Raw genomic sequence first — 27,356 nt, forward strand, 5'->3', positions numbered from 1 at the left:
TTTGGTGAAAATTGAAATGGAATTTATTTTTTAATTAAATCTGGAATTTTTTGTTTTCCAATGGCTTTTCCAAGGATGATCATTTTCTTTGCTTTTTCTTTGAAGGTTGTTGCATTTCAAGTAAACAAATGGAGTCTCGACTAGTACCAATAGCTTTTGATGATGAAAAAGCCAGTGTACATGGTTGTGGTGATGGTGATGATGAAAGAGACTTCGTTGATGAAGAAGAAGAGCTCATTGCAGTGAAGGACCTAGTGCCAGAGGCAGATATGTCCCCTGTGGAAAAATTTGGGATTACTTATAATGCAGAAACATCAGTTATAAACTCAACTCCAAATGTTTCAAGCTTATCGCAAGAACCTAAACCAAAAATGAGGTATAAAAGCTGGTGGCTTAGTACGAGTAGAATGATAGTTCTTAGACTTGGGCGATATCAACAGTCAGTAGTAAATCTTCTAACCTTCCAATGTCAACTCATTCTTCAGAGAAAATAGAGATGTATTTTTATTTTACAGGATAGAAAGTCAAGCAGCTTGCAAATTGTGTACTTTTCTATATACTTTGTGGAACAGTTTACTTCATCACAGAATCACACAGTGCAGAAGAGGCCCATAAGTCTGTACTGACACGTGAGAAACACCTGACCTACTTACCTAATTCCATTTACCAGCGCTTGGCCCATAGCCTTGAATGTTATGACGTGCCAAGTGCTCATCCAGGTACTTTTTAAAGGATGTGAGGCAACCCACCTCCACCACCCTCCCAGGCAGCGCATTCCAGACCATCACCACCCTCTGGGTAAAAAGGTTTTTTCTCACATCCCCCCTAAACCTCCTGCCCCTCACCTTGAACTTGTGTCCCCTCGTGACTGACCCTTCAACTAAGGGGAACAGCTGCTCCCTATCCTTCTTGTCCATGCCCCTCATAATCTTGTACACCTCGATCAGGTCGCCCCTCAGTCTTCTCTGCTCCAACAAAAACAACCCAAGTCTATCCAACCTCTCTTCATAACTTAAATGTTTCATCCCAGGCAACATCCTGGTGAATCTCCTCTGCACCCCCTCCAGTGCAATCACATCCTTCCTATAATGTGGCGACCAGAAATGCACACAGTACTCCAGCTGTGGCCTCACCAAGGTTCTATACAACTCCAACATGACCTCCCTACTTTTGTAATCTGTGCCTCGATTGATAAAGGCAAGTGTCCCAAATGCCTTTTTCACCACCCCGCTAACATGCCCCTCCGCCTTCAGAGATCTATGGACACACACGCCAAGGTCCCTTTGTTCCTCAGAACTTCCTAATGTCATGCCGTTCATTGAATACTTCCTTGTCAAATTACTCCTTCCAAAGTGTATCACCTCACACTTTTCAGGGTTAAATTCCATCTGCCACTTATCTGCCCATTTGACCATCCCGTCTATATCTTCCTGTAGCCCAAGACACTCAACCTTACTGCTAACCACCCGGCCAATCTTTGTGTCATCTGCAAACTTACTAATCCTACCCCCCACATAGTCATCTATGTCGTTTATATAAATGACGAATAATAGGGGACTCAGCACAGATCCCTGTGGTACGCCACTAGACACGGGCTTTCGGTCACCAAAGCAGCCTTCTGTCATCACCCTCTGTCTCCTACAACTAAGCCAATTTTGAATCCACCTTATCAAATTACCCTGTATCCCATGTGCATTTGCCTTCTTTATAAGTCTCCCATGTGGGACCTTGTCAAAGGCTTTGCTGAAATCCATATAAACTACATCAACTGCACTACCCTCCTCTACACACCCGGTCACCTTCTCAAAAAATTCAATCAAATTTGTTAGGCAAATCCCTCTGACAAAGCCATGCTGACTATCCCTGATCAAACCTTGCCTCCCCGAGTGGAGATAGATTCTCTCCTTCAGAATTTTCTCCAATTGTTTCCCTACCACTGACGTGAGACTCAATGGCCTGTAGTTCCCGGGCTTATCTCTACAACCTTTCTTAAATAGTGGAACCACATTAGCTGTTCTCCAGTCCTCTGGCACCTCCCCCGTGGCCAGAGAGGAATTAAAAATTTGGGTCAGAGCCCTTCAATCTTCTCCCTTGCCTCCCTCAGCAGTCTGGGACACAAATCATCTGGACCTGGAGATTTGTCCACTTTTAAGCCTGCCAACACCTCCAATACCTTGTCACTCCCTATATCAATTTGCTCAAGAACCTCGGAGTCTCTCTCCCCGAGTTCCATACCTTCATCCTCATTCTCTTAGGTGAAGACGGATGTGAAGTATTTGTTCAACACTCTACCGATGTCCTCTGGCTCCACCCATAGATTGCCCCCTTGGTCCCTTTTGGGCCCTCCTCTTTCCCTGGTTATCCTCTTCCCATTGATATACTTATAGAATATCTTGGGATTTTCCCTACTTTTACCAGCCAGAGCTTTTTCATATCCCCTCTTTGCTCTCCTAATTGCTTTCTTAAGCTCCACCCTGCACTTTCTGTACTCCACTAATGCCTCCGCTGATTTGCTCCCCTTGTACCTGCTAAAAGCCTCTTTCCCTTCTCATCATACCCTGAATACCATCTATATCACTCTGTAAAGCTGGTAACTCGAAAGGCATTACTTCTTTAAAAACTCTTGTTTCCTTTTGCCTGTTTTCTGAAGTTTATATCATCATTGCTGAGCCTGGTATACCAAATTATGTTTTGCAGGCTTTGTTTTAACACTAGTCTAACACCTGTAGTGCTGAGGAGTCCTCTGGCAGCAATCAAAAAAAAGAATATAGCCCCATCCACTTCAGGTGTTGAAAAACATAAGACTTCGTTCAACAGTTTTGGAAAGAAGTAAGCTTGTCTTTAAATGTTTAAACTCTCACTATGATTTTTACTCCCTTGTCCTGAAAACATTGGCAGGTTCCACTAAGTGGCCTTCAAGAGGCTGTTCAACTTTGAGGACCATTACAGCTAAACTCAATCCCATTCTCCTCTTGACTAAAGTAAGGGTCACTGGACAGTGGTGAGGATAGGAACTGTGGCTTATTTATTTTCCCCTCACTAATCCAGAGGTGTTGAGGCTACTGATAGCACCATGACCGCTCCCCTGGCTGACACCAAAGCTGCTTTTTAATTAAAAAAAAAGGTGGAAAGGCAGAATGCCACCATGGTTGGACAAGGCAAAGAAGACAAGGTAAGTCAGGATGTTGGCAATTCGATGACACCAAGCTTGGGTTTCAAAAGCCTTGAGACTTTAACTGGCAAAAAAAGCAGCTAGATCAGGAGTTCTATAGTTGAGATCCTGAGAATGAATAAGTTGTAGTAAAGGTTATAAGCTGACTTCCACAATCTGATGCAAGCAGCAGAGATCTGCAGTCTTATAGCCTGTGATTTTTACATTTGTGAAACTTAATAGATAGTAAACCTTTTGACTGCACATCTTACCTCTGAAGTGCACTTCCTGTAAGTGTACATCTCAGATGGTGCCTGATCAAAGAATTGGAAGATAGTAACAAACTTCAGGAGGATATGAACAGATAAGTGATAGATTAAAACAAAAAGCTAAAAGCTACTGCGGATGCTGGAAATCCAAAACAAAAACAGAATTACCTGGAAAAACTCAGCAGGTCTGGCAGCATCAGTGGAGAAGAAATCAGTTAACGTTTCGAGCCTTCACGACCCTTCGGCAGAACTGAAGCATAGTTAGGAGAAAGGAGAAATATAAGCTGGTTTAAGGTGGGGGGGCGGGGGGAGAGAGAAGTTGAGGTCACCACACCCTCAACTTCTCTCTCCCCCCGCCCCCCCACCTTAAACCAGCTTATATTTCTCCTTTCTCCTAACTATGCTTCAGTTCTGCCGAAGGGTCGTGAAGGCTCGAAACGTTAACTGATTTCTTCTCCACCGATGCTGCCAGACCTGCTGAGTTTTTCCAGGTAATTCTGTTTTTGTGTAAGTGATAGATTAAGTTTAACGCAGAGTGTGAAGTGACACATTTTGCTAGGAAGTGTGTTATGACCACCGCTGGTGTTAATTGTTGCACAAACCAAATCCCAGAGGGAAACACGGCTTATGAGCCATACCCTTTTTTTTGTAGTCTGAAAACGAGAAGATAATGTACTGATCTCAACATTAAGAGGTCCAGTACCACTTTTGGGATTTAAAAAAATTAAAAGTAAAAGTTTTATTAACAAGAATAAAAGAAAACTTGAGTACACAAGATTGCAGTTGCACAATTCAGGCTAGTCTTACAAAACATTCCCCAAAACGACTTGGTCAAACCCACAAGTAAACACCTCCAGGCAACACTCCCTTATAGATGTTAACTATAAAAAATCCAGTAATATTACACAAGGCAAACTGCTGTAGCTTCAATTAAAGCATACCGCATGACCTCTACCTTCTTCCACTCTGCATTGGAATGCACTTCAGAATAAAACTGCTTGTTGCAGCCCAAGACTTTTCTGGCTTGACTGGATGGCTGATTCAAACATCATCCTCTGCCAGCCCAGAGCTCCAGCTACAGCTCAACAGCCCAAACAGCTCCAACTCTGTCTCTCCTAAGCTTTCCACGCGAACTCTAAAATACCTTTTTTCCCCCTTTCGTCTCAGATTCCATTGTTCTCACACCTCTTTGAAACTCTTATCCTTCCAAATGTAAAATCTTTTATGTCTGTGTACAAGGTGTACAAAATTTTGAGGTGCATGGACAGGGTGGTTAAGAAGCAGTTGTTCCCCTTAGTTGAAGGGTTAGTCACGAGGGGACACAAGTTCAAGGTGAGGGGCAGGAGTTTTAGGGGGATGTGAGGATAAACGTTTCTACCCAAAGGGTGGTGACAGTCTGGAATGCTCTGCCTGGGAGGGTGGTGGAGGCGGGTTGCCTCACATCCTTTAAAAAGTATCTGGATGAGCACTTGGCATGTCATAACATTCAAGGCTATGGGCCAAGTGCTGGTAAATGGGATTAGGTAGGTAGGTAGGTCAGGTGTTTCTCACGTGTTGGTGCAGACTCGATGGGCCAAAGGGCCTCTCCTGCACTGTGTGATTCTGTCTCTATCTTGCCTTTGCTTTCGGGTGAATAAAATCTAATATCCCCACTACTATTTACCTATGGAACTCCTGTGAGATGCAAACATGTTCCTTCGTACCTCTGACTCCCCTTTAATATTCAAGTAAACTCTCAACTTATTTAAAAATGCAAATGTTAGATCTAACCTATTTAGTTGTGCCTCAAACTTAACACCCCTTTCCTTTTCATGGTTTAAATTCTCCAGACAACCTGACTGCTATTAATCTCTTGCCCTGCTTAATTAAATCATACACACACACACCCCTGCCCCCCACAGCCGCCTTCAAAATTAAAAAAAAAATCCATTCTTGCAAGAGTAAGGAGAGGCAATATGAACTAAGTGGTATAATTTTAAAGGAGGTGCAGGTATGGAGTGATGTAGAGGTGTATGTACATAAATCTTTGAAGGTGACAGGAAAGGCTGTTGGCCATGTCCCCTCTAACTTCTGTTTGCAGTGGGCGGCTGGCTTGTTGAACTGCGCAGCCCCTTTAAAATGGACGTGTTGCCGCACATGCACGCATCATTAGGAGAACATTGCTTGTGCTTATTTGTTCCTTGTGTGATATGTTCCTGATTGCTGTGCGATCATGCATTTTTATTTGTTGATGAGATGAATTTCACTGGCAAGGCCAGCATTTGTTTCCCATCTCTAATTGTCCTTGAGAAAGTGGTGATGTTTATAAAACACTGGTTAGGCCTCAGCTGATGTATTCTGTTCAGTTCAGGGCACCACACTTTAGGAAGGATATGAAGGTCTTGGTGAGGGTGCAGAAGAGATTTACTGCCATAGTACCAGGGATGACGGGCTTCAGTATTATGGAGAGACTGGTGAAGCTGAGGTTGTTCTTCCTAGAACCGAGAAGGTTAAGGGAAGTTTGTTAGAGCTATTAGGAACATAGGAGCACGAGTAGGCTATTTAGCCCTCGAGTCTGTCCGCCAGTCAATGAGACCATGGCTAATCTGTGACCTAACTTCGTATATTTGCTTTTGCCTCATACACCTTAATATATTTAATAATTTTTAGTTCTGGGAAGATTAAAGTTTAACTGTAGAATATGGAATAAGTGAAACTAAAGCAGCTTGAAGACTATTACACTTAAAAGGTTGGGGCCATGTTGACCTAAGGGGTTAACAGCTAGAAAGATAAGATCATAAAACAGCAATGTGCTTACTTAGCTGGGCAATTGGAGAAGAGGTGTCTACACTGCTTGCAAAGAAATACAGCCCAAAGAGTTGATTTGTTTTTGGAGTTAGAGCTGCAATTAATTTAAAAACATTCAGTGAGCCCTGGAAGGCTACATTGTTAAGTAGATGGGTGGAGCTTAAAGTTCTAGGGTTTCAATTTATCTGTGCGTTTGCTGGAGGAGTGTGTGTGTTCTGCAGTTGGGTATAAGGCAATACCGGAAAAGTGCTGTTGTTTGCAGGCTCCAGGCAACAAAAGTGTTGCTGTTAGCTGGCTCTGTGTAGTTGGGGCTCAGGAGAAGCCCTGGGGAGTTGAGAAGTAGGGAGAAGGTCACTGGCTCTGTGCTGGTTGGGGTTAGGGTTCAGGAGAAGCCCCGGGACCCATTTATAGCTTGGTGTAGCTGGGGAGATTGGAGCTTGGTGAAATCTAGAAGCAGTGCCAGCCCATTGAAGTTAGCCAGCTATTAAAGACCTGAAATTGCACCAGTCAGTAGAGGCTGGATTGCAGACTCAGAAATCCAGGGGAGCAGAGTCTTGGGAGACGAGATTGAAACCCTGGGAGGTGTGCAATCGCTGAAGAGGTCCAAGTTGGAGTGGCTTTGAAAGATTCAGAGATTTGATCTTCGGAAGTGAAAAGTTTGGAGTCCCTCATGAGGAGACAGAGATTTAATGAGATTGGCTGGCTCAGTGTTTGCTGATGTCTGGGTGGGCTGCTGAGAAATCCGTGGGATCTTTCTTGGTTACATTTGCTATTTATTGTACAGTGTGGTGTGCTAGCTCACGTACCTCATAATCTCTGAATGTGAAGAGCGTAAGATAGCTATTGTAAATGGTTTTTATCTTTTCGACCTTATATCGTAAAGTTTATTTTTGTTTGTTCAAAACTTGAGGAATCTTGCGGCTTTATTCTCTTAGCAAGTGTTGAATATCAAACTTTGTCTACTTTAAACAAAATGTAATTGGTCCCTAACCAGATTGCACCAAAAGCTTCAGGGGTCAGGTCAAGGATCTTAACACAAGATAAATCGTTCCCGAGGTGCGGTGTCCAGAACAACACTCAGTATTCCAGGTGTGCTCTAACCTGGGTATTGTATAGCTGCAGCATTACTTCAACCCTCTTGTATTTCTAGTCCTCTAAATATAAATGCCAGGATTCCATTAGCCTTTTTGATTATTTCCTGCCTCTCTTTATGACATTTTAATGCTCTATGTACCAGGACCCCGAAAACTCTTTGGATCTCCAGTGTTGGTAGCTTTTCATTAATTAGGAAGCACCTTGATTTATCCTTTTTACCTAGATTGAAATCCATTTGCCACAGTTTGCCCATTCATTTAATCTGTTAGTATCTCTTTGTAATGCTAGACTTCCGCTTACACTGCTTACAATAGCGCCTATCTCTAAGTCATTAGCAAACTTGCATATGCAACTTTCCATCCCATCATCCAAGTCATTACTGAACCTAGTGAATCACTGAGGCCCCAACACAGACCTTGGCAGAACACCACCTGACACATCCTGTCAGTTAGAGTACCTGTCCATTATCCTTACTCACTGTGTCCTGTTGCCAGGTCAATTTTTGCCTTCAATTCATGAAGCTGTTATGCTTTAAAGTTATCAGCTTTAGATAACAGTCTCTTATGATAAAGAGTCATGTGGACTCAAATGTTAACTCTGTTTATCTCTCCACATATGCTGCCAGACCTGCTGAGTTTTTCCAGCATTTTTTGTTTTTATTTAAGTCTCTTATGATTTTGTCAAATGCCTTCTGGAAGTCTACATAAATAACATGCATAAGGCTACTTTAGCTTTAGCTACTTTACCTCTCTGCTACTTTGGTAATCTCTTCAAAAAAATTTGGTCAAATTGGCCTGCCCTTTACAGATTCACACTGGTTCTCTATGATCAGTTCAAAATGTCGTTGTTTTCAATTTTTAGTTGTCAACTCTAGTAATTTCCTGACAACAGATGATAAGCTAATGGTCTATAATTCTTTGGTTTTCTTCTGTCACTTTTTTTAAATAGTGGAGCGATATGCAATTTTACAATCTAATGGAACTGTTTGTGATCGAGAGAACTTTGGGAGATTATATTTGGTTGTCTGCAATTTCTCGCCTACTTCCTCTAAACCCCTGGAGTGGAAACCTTCTGGTCCTGGGAATTTGTTGTTTTGTAATGCCATTAACTTCTCCGTTATTGTTAATCTTGCCTACATTAATTTGCCAAGTTCCTGACCCAGGTACAATCATCATTTCCTTGAAATGTCTGGCATGCTGACCTCTGCTTCTACTTTAAACACTGAAGCAAAGTAATTATTTAACAGGTCCTTATTTTCACTTACAACACCATACTTAAGTTTTGAAGGGGCCCACCTTAATTCTGGCCACTCTCTTCTTCCAAGTTTCTTTTCATTGTCCTTTTTTATAGCTCTTGCAGTCTGCTTTGTCACCCTTTGCTGTTTCTTTGTATGTTTCCCATTTGCCAAGATTTTTTTGTTTTTTCTTTGTTTGTTGTCTCTTACCTCTTTAGTTGTCCATGGCTATCTATTTTGGCAAAGAGAACATTTGCCCTTTAGGGGCAGGGTTGTCAATTGTGATTAACTGTATTCTTAGAGGTTTCATCACTTGCTCCAGGCATTAGTCAGCCAACCCATCCATCCTTATGAGCCACTTACTTCCTACGACAATTGGAAAACGAAAAACTCATTATCCAATTGGATGATGCTTCACTTTCAGCCAGCCTTTCTCTCACATTTTCAATATTTTTATAGCAGGTAAATAGAAATGCTCAAAGAAAATGACAAAAAGTATAGTTTTTAATGTCCTGTTGATTTTTCTCCAGGTTGTACACAGCATGTCCTGGAGTTTGATCTTCAATTCCTGGAGATTCCAGGCCAATCTTGGAGGTTTGGCAAACCCATTTAGGGGTATTCAAAATCATTAATCTCTCAGGAGTAAATAAGGATAAACTATTTCCAGTTAACCATAGGGCACAGATTTAAGGTGATTGCCCAAAGAACCAGAGATGACATAAGGAAACCTTTTTTTTAATGCTGTGTTGAATCTGCAATGCACTGCCTGAAAGAATGGTGAAAGTAAATTCACTGTAACAATTAAAAGGGAATTGGATAGATACTTGAATTGAAAGAGATAAGAAAGCTATGATAAAGACCAGAATTGAAGGAAGTTAGTATTACTAAAACAATAGTGCTGGAGAAATTAATGGAACTGAAAGCAATGTCTGAACACCTTCCTCACCTGGCGCTTAGCAGGTACCACCAAAAATATACTGCTTCTTCTAACAGTCCACCATCTCTGATCCAAAAGTACATGACATGGAGAAAGAAACAAAATACAGAGAATTTTGTCTTAGTCTTCTGTCCTCTCTTCAATTCTGTTGCTGTGGTATTAATTGTACAGGCCTGCATGCCACTTTGTTTTCACCTAAACTTTATTTCTCACGTCCTTTTAAATTCATTTTCAATCTTTTTACATTTCTTTCTCTCCCTGTTGAAGTTAATTTTTCTGTGCTGCAGAAATCATTAGCAGGAGGGTGAAGACAACTCATTCTTCAGTCTCCATTGCTTTCCAAGCCCCTGTTTCCCAGTCTTCATCTCACCCCATTTCCTGTCATCTCCTCTATTCCCTATCTTTTTTCTCCTACCACTACACTGCCGCCCCCCCAACCAACCCCAACACCAGCCCCAGCTGCCTCCCCAAAATACCCCAAGTTTCCAGCCTCCATGTGCTGAGATTTAAGTGTTCTGGACACCAGCTGGCCCCAGCTCTCTGTGACAGTGAGCATGACCTCACTGGTCTGGAGCTTGTAAATTATACAGAGCAGTCTAGTGCAACTGGCACTTGAGTGAAAAAGGGGATGTAGAACAGTGTCCCAGAGTTCCAGCATATAGACAGACTGCAGCACTGATGCACATGTGCAAACTGATGATACAAAACTTTGCTCCTGAGTTGTCAGCAGCAGTGCTTGGGTATCCCTCAATTTTTGGAGAGTACAGTGGAAACCAGAAGGCTTGGGAACCCTAAGCTGACCTGGAAAAACAAATGAATTCCATTCTCATCTTTCTAACTTAGATTTCATTTATTTCATTAGGATACTAAATAAAATAACCTTCAGAATCTTGTATATTTCAATGAGATTGCCTCTCCTTCTAAACTCCAGAGAATATAATCCAAATTTACTCAGCGCCTCATCATAGGACAACTGTCTCATCTCAAGAACCAATTTAGTGAACCTTCTGCTGTTCTGCCTAGAATGCAAGCATATCCTTTCTTAAATGCAGAGACCAAAACTGCACACAGTACTCTAGATTGATCTCATCAAAACCCTGTACAATTACAGCAGGATTTCTTCATTCCTGTACTCCAATCCTCTTGCAATAAAGGCCAACATGCTATTTGCTTTTCTAATGGCTTGCTGTGCTTGCATGCTAAAATTCCCTGTTTCTTGTATGAGCACATCCAAGTCTCTTTGAACAGCAACACTTACAAGTTTCTCATTTTTAAAAAAAATTCTGCTTTTCTATTCCTACAATCAAAGTGAATAACTTCGCACTTCCCTACATTGTACTCCATTTGCCATCTTGTTGCCCACTCACTTAAGTTTAAGATTATAAATAGCTGAAGTCCCAGCACTGATCCTTGCAGCATTCCACTATTGTCTGCCTGCCAACTTGAAAATGCTCCATTTATGCCCACTTTCTGCTTTCTGTCCATTAACCAATCCTCTACCCATGCTAACGTATTACCTCCAACTCCATGAGCCCTTTTCTTGCCTAATAACCTTTTGTGTGGCACCTTATCAAATGCCTTTTGGAAAGCCAGGTATACTACATCTAATGGTTCCCCTTTATCTAGCCTACTAGTTACATCCTCAAAAAACTCTAAAATTGCAAACAGGATTTCTCTTTAGTAAAACAATATTGACTTGTTCTAATCATATAATGCTTTTCTAAGTGCATTGTTAAGGCTTCCTTAAGAATAGATTCCATCATTTTCCCAACGACTGATGTTAGGCTAACTGGCCTGTAGTTCACTGTTTTCTCTCTCCTTCCTTTCTTGAAAAGCAATGTAACATTTGCTAGCTTCCAATCTGAGGGGACTGGGGCCGAATCCAAGGAATCTTGGAAAATCATTGTTAGTGCGTCCATCATCTCTACAGCTACCTCATTTAGAATCCTAGGGGGAAGGCCATCAGGTCCCAAAGATTTGTCGGATTTTAGTCCCTTACATTTCTCCAATACTTTTTCTGTGCTTATATTAATTTTCTCACTCTTTTTAGCCTTGGGTTACTGTCAACATCTGGTATGCAACTTGTGTCTTGTACTGTAAAGACAGATACAATATATTTGTTCAATGCCTCCACTATTTCCTCATTCCCCACGATAATTCCTCCTACCTCTGCTTCTAAGGGACCAACATTTACTTTAGCTACTCTTTTCCATTTTATATACTTTTGCTCTTACAGTCTTATTATATTTCAGGCTAGTTCTCATTCTATTTTTTCCTTTTGTTATCAACTTCTTGGAGGCCCATTGCTGGTTTCTAAAACACTCCCAAGCTTCAGACTTGCTTTTTTTTTGCAAGATTGTAAGCCTTCTCTTTTAACTGAATACTATCCTTAGCTTCCCGAGTGAGCCACAGATGGGTCTTTCTTGCTGAGTTTTTCTTTTTCAGTGGAATGTATTTTTGTTGAACATTTTGAATTGTTTCTTTAAATGTCTCCCACTGTTCATTTAGTCTATTTGCCCAATTAACCTTGGCCAGTTCTCCCCACATACATATGTAGTTGGCTTTGTTTAAGTTTAAGATTCTTGTTTGTGATTGGAGTATGTCATTTAACATACAGGCTACAGGCCAAGTGCTGGAAAATGGGATTAGAATAGATAGGTGCTTGATGGCTGGCATGGACAGGATGGGCCGAAGGGCCTGTTTCTTTGCTGTATAGCTATGACTTTCTATGACTTATGAAAACTGTTGATGTGAGATTTATGTTTGTATTTTGTGCTGTTTGGGACTATTTTTCTATGAAAAATAAACAATTTGTGGATTAATTTGCTATGGTAGCCTTTCAACGCACCCGGCTATATTTTTGAAGAAATTAAAGTTTTACTTGTGAACTTCTGTTGTGAGCTACTTTATGCTGTGATGATGTCACATTCTTTCCAACGTGATAATAAGAATGTTTGAACATTGTCCAGATGGCGAGCAAGACGTAGAGGCAGTCTGAGTAGAAATAAGAAATAGCAAGGGAAAGAAGTCCCTGGTGGAAGTAATCTATAGGTCCCCAAACAGTGGTTCAGTAGGGCACTGTATAAACCAGGAAATACTGGGAGCATGTAAGAAAAGCACGGCAATAATCATGGGTTATTTTAATATGCATGGACTAATCAAATTGGCAAGGGTAGCCTCAAGGGAGAGATCATAGAGTATTAGAGATTGTTTCTTGGAGCAATATGTTGTGGAACCAACCGGGGAACAGGCTATTCTGGATTTGGTTTTGTGTAATGAGATGGGATTAATTAATGATCTCATAGTAAAGGATCCTCAAGGGAAGAGCGATCATAGCATGCTAGAATTTCAAGTTCAGTTTGAGAGTGAGAAACTTGAGTCCCACACTAGTGTTCTGGAGTTAAACAAAGGTAACTACATAGGCATGAGGGCAGATTTAGCCCTAGTGGACTGGGCAGGAAGACTACAAGGTAGGACAGTTGATGAACAGTGGCAGATATTTAAGGAGTTACTCAATTCCTCCCAAGTAAAATATATTCCAAAGAGGAAGAAAGATGGTAAGAGGGGGAAAAAACATCCATGATGAAGCAAGGAAGTTAAAGATAACATAAAGGCAAAAACTAAGGCATACCAAATTGCAATGGTCAGTGGCAAGCTGGAAGATTGCAAAACTTTTAAAGATCAACAAAGGGTTACTAAAAAAAAAGCAAAAATAAATTATGAAAGAAAACTGGCGCAAAATGTAAAAACTGATAGCAAAAGCTTCTACAAGTATATAAAAGGAAGGAGAGTAGCTAAAGTGAATGTTGGTCCCTTGGAGGATGAGACTGGGGAGTTAACAGTGGGGAACGCAGAAATGGTAGAGATGCTTAATCAATATTTTGCCTCAGTTTTCACGGTGGAGGACACTAGTACCACCCCAATAGTAACAGGTAGTGCAGAGGGTAGAGAGAAGGAGGAACTTAGAACAATCACCATCACTAGAGAAAAAGTACTGAGCAAACTATTGGGATTAAAGGATGACAAGTCCCCAGGACCTGATGGCTTACATCCCAGGGTCTTAAAGGAAGTGGCAGCAGAGATGGTGGAAGCATTAGCTATAATATTCCAAAATTCCCTGGATTCTGGAAAGGTTCCAGTAGATTGGAAAAATGCTAATATTCAAAAAGGGGGGAGGCAGAAAGTAGGAAACTATAGACCAGTTAGTTTAACGTCTGTCATTGGGAAATTGTTGGAATCCATTATTAAGGAAGTAGTAATGGGGCATTTGGAAAGTCAAAATGCAATCCATCAGAGTCAGCATGGTTTTATGAAGAGTAAATCGTGTTTGACTAATTTGCTAGAGTTCTTTGGAGATGTGACAAGCAAAGTGGATAATGGGGTTCCTGTAGATGTAGTATATCTGGACTTCCAGAAAGCCTTTGATAAGGTGCCGCACAAAAGATTAATACACAAGATAAGATCACACGGAGTTAGGGGTAATATATTAGCTTGGATAGAGGATTGGCTAACCAACAGAAAGCAGAGAGTTGGGATAAATGGGTCTTTTTCTGGATGGCAAGCTGTAACTAGTGGGTTGCCACAGGGTTCAGTCCTTGGGCCCCAACTATTTACAATCTATATTAATGACTTGGATTCAGGGATAGAAGCTATAGCTAAATTTGCAGATGACAGCAAAATAGGTGGGAAAGTAAGTTGCAATGAAGAAATAAGAAATTTACAAATGGATATGGACAGGTTAGGTAAATGGGCCAAAATTTGGCATATGGAGTTTAACGTGGAAAAGTGTGAGGTTATCCATTTTGGTCAGAAGAATAAAAAGGCGACTTATTATTTAAATGGAAAGAAACTTCAGAATGCTTCAGTGCAGAGGGATCTGGGTGTCCTTGTCCATGAATCGCTGAAAGCTATTATGCAGGTACAGGAAGTAATAAGGAAGGCAAATGGAATTTTGGCATTTATTGCTAAAGGAATAGAGTTGCAACTGTACAAGGCATTGGTGAGACCTCACCTGGAGTACTGTGCATAGTTTTGGTCCCCTTACTTGAGGAAGGATGTAGTTGCATTGGAGGTGGTTCACTAGATCGATTCTGGAGGTGTGGGGCTTGTCTTACGAGGAGAGATTGAGCAGTTTAGGTCTATACTCGCGAGAGTTTAGAAGGATGAGCGGAGATCTAATTGAGGTATATAAGATGCTAAAGGGGATAGACAAAGTAGATGTGGAGTGGATGTTTCCCCTTGTGGGGCATTCTAGAATGAGAGGCCATTGTTTTAGGCTAAGGGGTGGTAGATTTAAATCAGAGATGAGGAGGAATTACTTTTCTCAAAGGGTCGTGAACCTGTGGAATTCACTTCCTCAGAGTGCACTGGATACCGGGACACTGAATAAATTTAAGGAGGAGATAGATAGATTTTTAATTAGTAATGGGTTGAAAGGTTATGGGGAGAGAGCGGGAAATTGGAGTTGAGGCCGAAATTAGATCAGCCATGATCGTATTGAATGGCGGGGCAGGCTCGAGGGGCTGAATTGCCTACTCCTGCTCCTAGTTCTTATGTTTTCACTTCCACATGCTAAGTGAGGAACACATCCAAACACTGCTGCAGTTAATTCACTTGGTTTTGTTGTCATGTAATACTTAATGCTGTGCCCCTCTTAAGTAGGGAATTCAAAGCGAGTCATCATCTGAATCAGTCATCAGAACTTGGGAAGAATTTCCGAAAGTCTAGCTTTTAAACTCTGAATTCTTTGCAGTAGAGTGTTTCAGATGTTGTTACTACTAGCCACCTTATGCTATATAACTTCAGCTCTCATTTTTCACATCACCCTCATCTCAAACATTTGCGAGTGTTCTCTCCTTGCCTTGAATTTTCACAGTGGTTTTTGTAATGTGCCTGGAAAATGAACTGCATAGCTTTTTACGTTTGATATTGCTGTTATATACCGGATATCTAATGCCTTCATAATTTGAAAGTAGTAGAGCAATGCAAAATCTTGTTCAGCGTTTAAAATTGACAAATTTATTCAATAAATAAGCATGCAAATAATCTAACAGATATAATGTGGAATTATGATAGAATGCTTTTACCTCCATCAATAGATAACAAAGTTTGCAACTCAAGTAAATAAAAACTAATTCCATCCATTATATTTTTAAACACGATATTTCTTTTAAAAAAAAATTAAACTTGCTATTTCAAACTCACTAGTTTCTTCTGAGATTTCTCCCACTAACCCTCAAATTTTGAGAACACTCAGAGATTTTACTCATAGACTGTATCCAATTGTCCTTAAAGAGAACCTTTGGAAAAACTCCTGATTTAAACCTATCCTTGCTTTTATGCCCTGGGAGAGAGTAGGCTAGTGCATCTTGCGTTTTGGATTGCTGACTTCTCTGATTCAAAAAGCAGCCGTCAATCAAGTGCAAATTAATTAATTTTGAAGCCTGAGTTTATTTGAAAATTAGTGTTATGTTTTCTCAAGGGAGACCATAATATCTCTCAACATTGCATCGAGATAGATTAGGTGCATGACTGACTGTTAAAATGCTGCTGTGCAACCATCCTCCTTTCAAGAGGATAGAGACTACAATAACAGCAACAACTGGCAGTTGCAAAGAATAACATTCCAAGGTGCTTCACAGCAGTCTAGTCAGACAAAAATGACTACCAGGCTGAAAGAGGAGATATTGGCAGAGTTTTAAAAACTTGATCAAAGAGATTGGTTTTGTGGAGGACAGAGGTGTGGAGTGCTTCAGAAAACAGAAACTAATAATTTTTGTAACAATTACATTCAAATATAAAATTGACAATGGAGAAGCACTTGACCCTGAGTGATAATTGAGAACATTATGCACAATTGTTTTGCACAGAAACTGGACCCTGGACTGAATATGTTCTGGCCAAAGACCCCTTGTTGCCATGTGAAAGAATTCTAATGCTAATTCAACGACTGGAAGAAAGTCAAAAACTAGTGCTTGAAAATTAAGTGAAATAAAACCGTTAGTTCAAGCGTCATGGTCCTTCTGTCCATGATCTGTAACGAAAGAAAGATTAGTTTAATAAACAGAATAAAGTCAGAATTTTTTTGAGGTAGTGATTGAGCGTTTATATGAGTATTAAAAGAACTAGGTTATGGTATCTAATTTAATCCAGTTTCTCACATTCCTTTCACAGACCTGTTCTTTTTGTATTGCCACCACCAGCACAAGTTGCACCTAGTATTTCAGCCCCCAAGTGTAATGACTTTGAATTTGAATTGATGGAAAAGGAGAGCTTCAGTTTTGAGTCACAGATTATTATACCAAGGAAGACCCCAGTTTTAAGCCACAAGCCAAATAAGCAGGAAAACAAATCTGCCTCAAACATAAAGGAAGTAGTAAAGAAAGGAAAACATAAGAAAATGGCAGGAAAAGAAGTTGCTGTCACAGATGAAAAACAAGACAAGTTACTAAGTGAACCAATGCCCTTTCTTAAACAGTTGGAGGACAAAGAAACTTCCAAAGCGAACAAACCAGTCAAACCAGAAGAAGTTGGCAGAAGGTCTGCTGGACTTTCCTTGAAGAATAATGTGGCAGAACTGCAGGAAGAATTACAAAATGAACCTTCATCTACCTCTAAACTACCTTTCACTCCCAAACAAAAAACAAAATTAGGACCTAAAAACCAAAAGTCAGGAAAAAAATATGCTGCGATTGAGGGCAACAGAGATGAACGTGAGGCATTCCAGGAAGAGCCACCGTTATGTGTTTTAGAAAAAGCAAAAGGAATGGAAAAGTCCAAAGTATCTAAGCAGAGTGCAGTAAAGAACTCTGTAAAATCTGATAGTTCCTCCAATTTATCCAAAGCAAGCAATGGAAAAACACCCTTAAGAATTTTGTACACAGAATCTGAAACTCCAAACAAACAGAAAGTGGTCAACCAAACAATGTCATCAGGTAATCATTTTATATTTATTCTAAAGCAGCATTTAATTGCTGACTCTCTCCTGCATAGAAGTAATTCAAATATAGCATGTGAGCTAACCTGATCAAAATGACTTTACTGTGATTCTTTGTTTAAAACACAAGCAGCTGTGTGCTCCTGCATCATCAGTGAATCAGCTCAATCAGTATTTGGTGCCATATCTGGTCCTAGCATTCTGAAGATTGAGTACTCAAACATGTGCTCCTGCTCCTCCTACATAGTTGACAGAAAATAATAAACATCTTTGAAACAAAATGGAAACAAACTCAATTCCACACCAGTCAATTCCTACCTTCCAACCACTAACCAAACTTTAAATGCTGATGATGGATGCATCAGATGATGCTCCTTGTCATCATCTAAATTAAGAAATTATTTTCACTCATAACATTTAAGTTATTTTCAGGCTTTATACAGAATAAGCTGTTGTTATCCATGTCTTTTATCCCGTCTGACCTGTTCATTACATATCTTTTTCTCCAGTTAAGGAGACCTGCATAATTTTTTTTGTTCAACTTTTAAAAAAGAAATTTGTTGCAAATTATGAGTTTTAAAAATGAAATATTGATTTATTCTTCACTAAAATCAGAAGTCAATTTGAAATAGGTGAATCCTGAGAAAGATGTGGGCAACACATTAAAGCCACAATGGTGAGCAGCAGTTGGAGCCCAGAATTGCCAACACTTGAGTCCTGAAATCTGCAAAAGTTATTTTAATCCTTATGATTAAACACAGTTTTCGATGGGTTGAATTCCTTGTATGAATCATAAGCATTGAAAGAAAATCCTGCAAATTATGGAGCTTGGGACTTTTTGTTGGATCAACGAGTTGTTAAATCTGACTTTCCCAGCCATGCTAAGACCATGACCAAAGGAAAACCCAAGGATAACCAAGCTATCATCCTTTCATATAGATAATTGTCAATATCAATTACAATATTTTTCAGTGCTAGATCTTCAGCTGGAACAATTTATTCTAATTCCCCTTTCCTGTCCTTTTCTCTATACACATTTTTGTTCTTCCTTTTTGGAAAATTGAGAGAAACCAGTTCTAATCAGTACCGATAGTATTGTTCACAGAGGAACGTCAGCTGGTTTTATACCCCTTAAATGTAGCAGTAAGTCACCTTCAAAAGACTTGACCAGAAAATTCTTGACAGAATAGTGTAGCCTCCTAATAATAGTACTCAAGCCTTCATCAGTCAAATGGCTGAATTTGCCCAAGTTGTTTCAGTAGCAGCCCTTGTAGTTCTAATGTTAATGTACAGGATTAGTAGTAGTTCTAACACCAGTGTCTTAACTGAGGCTGTAGCAGTATCCTGAAGTAGCTGGATTCAATTTAGAACTTTTGGAAGTCTATATCATCTTTTCTACACTATATATTTTTATTAAGAGAACACTCTTTCACCTCTGTCCCCTATCCCAGCAATTCTTTTCACTTAAAGCTTATGAAAAGCCAAATCAATAGCCAGCATAACTGGTGGTTAGCTGATTCCTTATATTAATTTGGTTGTTTTCAAATGAATTGATGAACAAAATGGTGGCTGATATCAAAGGGATGTGGAAGGACCACTCGAATAATGAGGCTTGTATGTAATTCCAAGATGCCAAACGGTATCCATTGCTTATCCCTCAGTTTAATGTGAAAACTGAAATGTTTCAAGTAAAGTTTATTCAAAACACTTTGATAGCTTTATAGGAACTGCATAATCTCATTTTCCACTCTTTCATTACAGATTATAACAGTTTGACTAAGCGTGTGGACCCAGTATCTGTGCCATTGACTGGAGCTATAGCGGATGATCAAGAACGTGACAAGTTAGCTGGGTTGGAAACAAACAAACTAAAAGCCAGCCTGTTCAGTGGGAAGAGCAAGGAAGCAACCATGCTAAATGCATCTCAAAATCTTTCAAGACTTCCACAAAGAATTAATTCAAAAGGGTACGAAAACTAGTTTGAGACAGTACAAGTAAAATCAATATAGACTTTCCTGTTTGGTTTCTTTTCAATTTCCTTTCTTAAAGGTGAACTGACTCTTGCTGATAAATAGTTCTACCAGTGCTGGCAGCCATCTACTCTTTCACCCAAGTGGCTTTTCTCAATGTGTAAGCTCAGACAGTGAGTTCTGAAATGCAGAACAAACTTGGGCAGTAAACCTCTGGCAAGTAAGTTGATTCAACCTAAACTTAACTACTCCCCATGCACCATTATCATTTGGCGAAGGCAGTTAAAATTAAGGCATTAGTCTTGAAAATCAAACTTGCATTTAATGCTGGCAATGCTTAGGTCAGGTAGCAATTCTGGAGTGAAGCAGAGTTAATATTTCAGGTTGATGACCCTTCATCACAACTGAGGACTAATAGAAATGTCATAGGTTTTGAGCAAGTGAAAGGGGGTAGATGGGAATGAAGAACAAAAGGGAAGATCTGATAGGGTGGAGGGCATGAGCGATTAAATGATAAAAGGTTTCATGGTACAAATGCCACAGGGAGTGGTAATGGGCAAGAAACAAAAGTGTTTGGATGAGGTGTGAACAGCTGGATAGCAGCTGTTCAAAAGCAAAGTAAATGAATAAAAGAAACCAGAAAAAAACAAAAAAATAAAAAACATGAAACAGAGCTTACGATTAACTTTGTTGAACTCAGTGTTGCGTCCAGAAGAGTGCTGAGTCAAAAGATAAAGTGCTAGTACTTTGAGCTTGGGTTGAGCTTCATTGGCATACATGCAGGCCAAGGGCATATAGGTCGTAGTGGAAGCAAAGTGGAGAATTGAAATGACAAGCTACAGAAAGCTCAGGGTCACACTTGTGGACTAACACAGGTGTTCCACAAAGCAGCCATCCAGTCTGCATTTGGTTTCCCCAATGTAGAAGAGAGTCTTACTAACTCCACTGAAGTAAGTTGGGAATGGGAAGATCGAGGATGGCCTTCCTGCCTGGAAGCCAGATGAGGACCTTAGGTGGCAACTTAAGGGCAAGGGCCTCATCCTGCCACTGCTGGTATTCTACCAGCAGCTAGGGCGGGGTGGGGGAGAAGAAATACGCCACGTGAGGAGACTGCCAGGTATACCATCCTGGCCTCCCTACAGGCTGAGGCCCTACTGATCAGACACACTCTGCCCCTTGGAGGGCCCCCTTGATGGCATAGGCTGGACCTGCTGAAAGAGCCTGCAACCCCGCGCCCCCCCCCCCCCACCCCACAACATCATCCTCCCCCCACCCCGCTTTGCCAGGGCCTGCCTAACTTGCCCTGGCAAGCCCACACCAGTCACCTTTCTTCTGGGACCTCCTTCCTGACTGCTGCACTGGGGCCTGCTGCAATCACAGCAGTGTCCACCACAACCAATGGCACTGCTGAGACTGAAAAGCTACTGACCCGGTCTGTGATTGGGCTTCCTAGTGTAGAGGAGACCACGTTCTGAGCAGCGAATACTGTATACCAAATTTAATGAAGTTCCAATAAATCACTGTTTCGCATGGAAGTAGTGTTTGGGGGCTTGGACAATGAGAAGGGAGTTAAAAGAGCAGATGTTGCATCTACTGTGCGTGTGTGGAAAGATGCTGTAGAAGAGGGAAAGGAGCATTTGGGTGACTAAATAGTTTTCCCACGATGCTCATCAAGGAGACGTTGCAATAGTTCTCGCAATCGCTGTGGTCACCATGGTTCTTGCCTGTTTCTCATGCTTGATGAATTCAGGTGGTATAGCATCATCACCTGGAACTTAACCAATGGTAAGTGAGCCAATAGCTTTGTTAATCTCCTCCAAAGTGTGTTTGGTATCTAGCTTTTCCATGATGGGCAGACTCTTTGTTGTCCAGAGCTTCTTTAGTGACAGTGTTTTCCCTGGAATACAGCTCAAGGTCATATTCCACCTATCTCTCCAACTGTTTATTGATGTCAATGATGACCTTCCCTGCTTTTGTTTGCAAGAGTTGTTTTCTTTGCTGATGGGCCTGTTGCCCTTGGGATCCCATCATATGTGCCCCTTGTGTACCCTGTTTCAGAGGACAACTGGATATTCTGGCAAAGCTGCAACCAGTATTCACTGGCGCAGCGCCTAGCAGTCTGTTGGATTTTACCTCAAGCAGCCCTTTGTTTATTCAGAGTCTTCTTGCTCTGATCTCTCTTGTAATTAATGAGAGCGGATTGCTTGGCTTCAATGACATGTTCTATTACAGTGATGTTAGCTTGAACCAGTCAGCATTTTTCTCTTTTGCTTCCCATACGTTGAGAGTACAGTATTGTAGATGGTGTCTCAAAGTATTTTCCATTTCACTTATGCGATCTATGTGGGAATACCAGAGAGCGCCTGTTCAATCAGTCAAGGAACTGTTGGTTCTTATCTGGATAGGTAGTATGGCTGACACAGATACAAGGACAGCTTTTCTACTTTGAATAAAAAGCTTGTGGTTGCATCCTGACTCTGGTGCGCACCTGAGACTAATCTGTATCGCAGTCAAAGCTGTGGTAGCTGCATGCATCACGAATGTTATTGAGGGAATCACATCTAGTGATGTCCAGGTCTAGCTAGTGCCAATGTCCTTGCCTTGGATGTCTCCAGGACATCTTGTGGCATGGTTTGTTCTGGGGGAAAAATAGTGTTAGGTACACAAAGCTCATACTAGCAGCAAGTGGTCTCTGTTCATTTTGATTTATCTTTCCTGTGATGTGAGTGGAAAGTGGGCCATGCCTTATGGGCTGCGCCCACTCTTGCTCTGGAATCCCCCAGTAAGTTAAGATGCTCTGTCATAAGGATTCTGCTGATAGCAGTGTTAATTTCCTCGTAGAATTGGTCTTTTGTCTCTGTAGCAGAGCACAGTGTTGGAGCATGGGTATTCATGAGGGTAACGCCCTGTTTGAGTTGAGAAGCAAATAGAGAGGGCACATTCTGAACCATTTGTTGAGGGCTCTATCACAAAGAGCAGTGAGTTGCTTGCAATGGAGCTTACATCCTGCTCATGACATTCCTCCGAAGTTTTCCCCTCCAGATGAATGTGTGATTTTTCTTTCAGTGATCCACTTTTAGCTTCCCTAGAGGGGACAAGACTCGCTAAGTCAATATTCAGCTTATCAAGTTCCACATTGGTCATTGCAATCTTACAGGTGTTGTTGCCCAGCTTCAAGTTGTCTATCAGTGTCGTGCATCTGTTACTGATGTTCCAGCTCTCCAGTTGAAGAGTTGGCATCTTTCTTTATTGTTTTGTTTGTCTGCCTGGTGGAATAGATTTTGTTCACTTGTTGAGCAGACTCTTGAGTACCCATTGAGGCAGGTGTCCCATGGTAGGGTCAGCACCTTATGAGTTGGGGGCTGCCTAGCTGAGCGTGAGATAGCTGACCAGTGGTACATTATTGTCCCTCACATCTTTGGAGACAGCCTGTAGCATCTGTTCTCTACACCAATTGATTTGGGTTTATCCCTCATAACTGCTTTCTCTTAGTTAACACTGTTGTATTTATGCTTTGCAGTGGAACTCGAGTGTCCTCCCCAGGGCTCAAGCCTGGCCAGTTGGGCCTAAAGATATGCTGAGCACGACAGCTTGGTTGAAGGAGTTTCCAGAAAGATGACATATTTAGGCATCAGACTGACTTTGGGCTCCATTCCAGATTTTTTGTCAGGGTTTGCTCCCTTAATCATCTTCTCTCTCTCTCTCTCTCTCTCTCTCTCTCTCTCTCTCGGTATCCAAAAGGCAGTGAGGCTATTTACCCATAGCTAGGAATTTGGTTCATGAGTGCTAGGCATGTCCACATGCTGATGTAAAAGCAAAGTATTGTGGATGCTGGAAATCAGAAATAAAAGCAGAAAATATTGGAAAAACCCAGCAAGCCGAACAGCACCAGTGGAGACAGAAACAGAGTTAACTTTTTGAGTGTGTATGACCCTTCTTCAGAGCTGCTGAAGAAGGGTCATCTAGACTCGAAACGTTAACTGTTTCTCCCTCCATAGATGCTGTCAGACCTGCTGAGTTTTTCCAGCATTTTCTGTTTTTATGTCCACACGCTGGTGGGCCAACGTTCTGTGTGCCTGAAACTTTAGCCGAGGGCTGCGAGGGACCTGGTTTTAGTGTGTCGCCATGTGGAAGCACAGTAGAGGACTTGAAGATGGGACAGTGTGTATTGATGGGGAGAGACTTGTGCATTTTGACTCTCGTTTTTGCATTGCTGCTAGCCAGTGTTGCAGGCTAAAAATGAGAAGCACACTAGCGCGCACAGAACGCAAAGCACATTAACTCTCTCTAGCCCCACACTAGGCCTATCACATCAACCTGTTGGACACACATTAAAACATATGACCATAGATAAACATTGGGAAACATTTAAAGAAAAGTTCAATGTTCAACAAAAACACCTTGCGTTAAAAAGAACTCGAAGAAAGATCCATCCATGGCTCACTACAAAGTTAAGGATAGTATTGGATTAAAAGAAAAGGCTTATAATGTTGCAAAGAATAGTAGTAAGCCTGAGGATTGAGTGCGTTTTAGAAACCAGCAACATACAATCAAAAGGTTGATGGGGAGGTGAAAAATATAGGATGAGTGTAAACCAGCCAGGAATATAGAAATGGATTGGAAGAACTTCTGCAAGTATATAAAAAGGAGGAGAGTAGCTAAAGTAAATGGTGGTCCATTACAGGCATTCTCAGCAGATTGGATGTGAGCAAGTGTAACACCACTATTCAAGAAAGGGGAGAGAGAAAAAACAGGGTACTGTGGGCCAGTTAGCCTGACTTCAGTTATTGGGAAAATACTGGAATTTATTATTAAGGAAATCTTAATGCACTTAGAAAATCTTAGAAAATCAAGGTCATGTGGTTTTACAAAATGGTGTTTCGCAGATTTGTTAGGTTTTTTTTTGCGGATGTAATTAGTCAGTAAGATAAAGGGGGACCAGTAAATGTTGCATACTTGGATTTCCAAAAGACATCCAATAAGATGCCGGACAAAAGGTTAAAATAAGGAGCCATGGAATTGGGGGGTGATAAATCAGCATGGATGGAGGATTGGTTAACGGACAGGAAGCAGAAAGTAATGTATCTAAGACCAAAACCAAAAGTAATGTATCTAAATTTGCTGACAGTACAAAGTTAGTAAGTTGTGGGGAGGATGCAAAGAAGCAGCACAAGAGATATAGACTGATTATGTGAACAGGCAACAAGGTGGCAGATTAAGTATAATTTGGGGAAATATGATCTTATATAGAAAATCAGAATATATTTTAAAAGGTGTGAAACTAACTTGTTGATTTTAGTGAGACTTGGGTGTACTCATTTAAGGAACATAAAATTAATATGCAGGAATAGCAAGCGCTTAGGAAGGCAAATGGCATGTTGGCCTTTCTTGCAAAGGGATTGGAGTGCAATTATATGGAGCTTTGATGATACCACACCTAGAGTACTGTGTGCAGTTTTTGTCTCCATATCTAAGGAAGGATTTTCTTGCCTTGGAGGTGGTACAACAAAGGTTCACTAGGTCAGTAGGGTTGCCCTATGATTAGCTGAGTAAATTGGGCCTATACTTCCTTGAGTTTAGAAGAATGAGAGGTGATCTCATTGGAACATACAAGATTCTGAAGGGGTGTAACAGGGTAGATGCCTGAAGGCTGTTTCCCCTTGCTGAGGAATCTTGAACACAGAGGCACCTCGGTAAGAGGTTCATCATTTCAGATTGAGATGAGAGTTCTCTTCACTTTATGGGTTTTGAATCTTTGGAATTCTGTACCACAAATGGTTGTGGATGTCCCATTGTTGAAGATCTTCAAGACAGAGATTGATAGATTTTTGATCTTTCAGGGAATTGAGGGATATGGGGAGTGGGTGGGAAAGTGGAATTAAGGTAGAAGATCAGCCTATATGGTATTGAATAGAGGAGCAGGCTTGACGGGCTGACTGGTCTACTCGTGCTCCTATTTCTAATGTTCTTATGTTGAGAAAATTGCCCTGTCATTTCTTGTTGTTTGGGCATAGACAGATGCTGCTGTTAACTCCTATTCCAAACAGGACCCTGGCCAAATGACCAATGAGATTTGAACTCTCAGAATGTTGGATTTTAAAAAAAATTGATACACACATTGTTTTCTGCAAGAGTCTCCCTATACCATCTGCAGATTTCGATGTTAATAATAGATGGTTCCTCCAAAGTCAGCTATTGTCAAAACATTTTGAATATCTTGATTCAGGTTCTCTTTTCCCAATACCCCTCGCCTGTGCTTACCTCAACAGATAACTTCTGTAGCAAGAGTCTTTTTCCTATAAACTGAAAACAAATCTGCTGCTGCTGCTTGTAGCTACTCCTGCCAGGAGATCTGTCGTCATGGTATGCCATGCTCGTCTGATTTGTGCCATCCTCACCCACTTACTGTAGCTCACCGGCAACCACTTTGTGTTATCCATCATCAAACTGCACCTAGGTCAACCCCTCTTTCTGCTGTCCTCCACTTTACACTCAGAAGAGATCTCTGTACCTTTTCAGTTCTGATCAAATGGCTGAAAAACTGACATTTTCTTTTCTGGATGTCACTTTTTAGAGTTCTTTTTGCTTCTTGCTATTTCAAGTGTCTCTTCATTTGCCTGATGGTCAGTATGTGGAATTTTTAGCATACATCTTAGCATTCATGTTTCAAAGGCCTGTATTCTCTTCCACAGATCTTTACTTGTTGCCCAAGTTTCTGAGGCATACAGGAAAGTGGATAGAATGTAGCATCTTATGAGTTTCTTGTTAACACACCCTTCATCTTCAAAAATTACTTCTGGCTATCTCTGTCCTCCTAACTTCATCACACCTGCCATTTTCTCTTATCATTTGCCCAAAATATATGAACCTGATCCAGTGTGACACCATCTATTTCAATTTTCACTCTAGTTTCTTCTAATGTATTCCTTCCAACTACCATTGTTTTTGTCTTTTTGGTGTTCATACTAAACCTTCACATGTTTGAAAATATGGGCTATACAGACCACCAGGCAGGCAAGTAACTCTTTTGCTATAAACTTGTTACTGGATATTCATAGGACTTCACCACATCTTGCATCATTTTGGAAGACATTTTTTGCGACTAATGTATTAAATTAGATTTGCTTATAAAATGAAGAAGCAAGTAATGCTGGTGAGGCATTATGCAGTAGTTTAACCATACCAAGGTTCTGGAGACTGGTGTCGGGGCAGAATTTGGGAAAATGGATTTTTATCTCCACATAATTTAGTTTTATCTTTACCTTTGTAGGCTTATTTTGCTGAAGAAAATTTAGCCATAAATCATGACTTTGTAAAGAAAGAAATTATTTATTACATAACAGAAAATAAGCATCGGAATAAAACAGCATCTTCAGTTCATGCATGATTTGGTAATAAATAAAACACCCTCTGACTCTTAAAAGTGCACCTGTTTAGAATGCAAAATGTCTATCTGCCAAACTCAGAAACAAATATTTTTATACTCCTGGTTTTGCTCGGGCTTGTTATGGCCTTCTCAGTACATAATTTAGACATGGCTGTGGTTTAGTACCTGGTTTTCCGTTGTAGTCGGGCCAGGCATTCCAGAAGCAATCTGTAAACCTGCCTCCAGCGGTGAAGTAGAAGAGCAATGAGCAATACTTGGGGAGATCTTTGTTATTGCCTTTGTTCCCATTAACCTTGACTATTTGAATATTGCCCTGGCCAGACTTCAGTCTTCCACACTACATAAACATGCTCATCCAAAACTCTGCTGCCCATATTTTAACTTGCACTCGTTTACCCATCACCCAAACTGGCTTCCTGCCTGACAATCCCTCAGTGTTAAATTCCTCATCCTGTTTTCACGGGAAGAGGAGTAAGCTATTTGCTCCTTGCGCTTGTTCCTCCATTCAATGAGAAAATGATCTGATCTGACTTTGACCCATGTTAACTAAAGGTAATAGAGATAGAAATCGATTCATCTCAGATTTAACA

At 40.8% G+C, this 27,356-nt stretch overlaps 1 protein-coding gene across 3 annotated transcripts in view; it reads left to right on the forward strand.

Annotated features, from left to right (window-relative positions):
* The window catches only part of LOC144698597 (uncharacterized), a 147,771-nt gene that overhangs the window by 47,039 nt on the left and 73,376 nt on the right, over positions 1-27,356 (forward strand). The window contains exons 6-9 of one of the 3 annotated variants that reach the window (XM_078570501.1): positions 106-376; positions 2,698-2,829; positions 16,647-17,407; positions 19,171-19,375. In XM_078570501.1, the coding sequence (XP_078426627.1) occupies positions 106-376; positions 2,698-2,829; positions 16,647-17,407; positions 19,171-19,375 (1,369 nt within the window). Of the gene's footprint in view, positions 1-105; positions 377-2,697; positions 2,830-16,625; positions 17,408-19,170; positions 19,376-27,356 lie in introns of all 3 variants that reach the window. The other 2 variants (XM_078570502.1, XM_078570503.1) reach the window with 2 other exon arrangements.

Source organism: Cetorhinus maximus, chromosome 2 (genome assembly GCF_964194155.1).
Source record: "Cetorhinus maximus chromosome 2, sCetMax3.hap1.1, whole genome shotgun sequence".
Classification (NCBI taxonomy): Eukaryota; Metazoa; Chordata; class Chondrichthyes; order Lamniformes; family Cetorhinidae; genus Cetorhinus; species Cetorhinus maximus.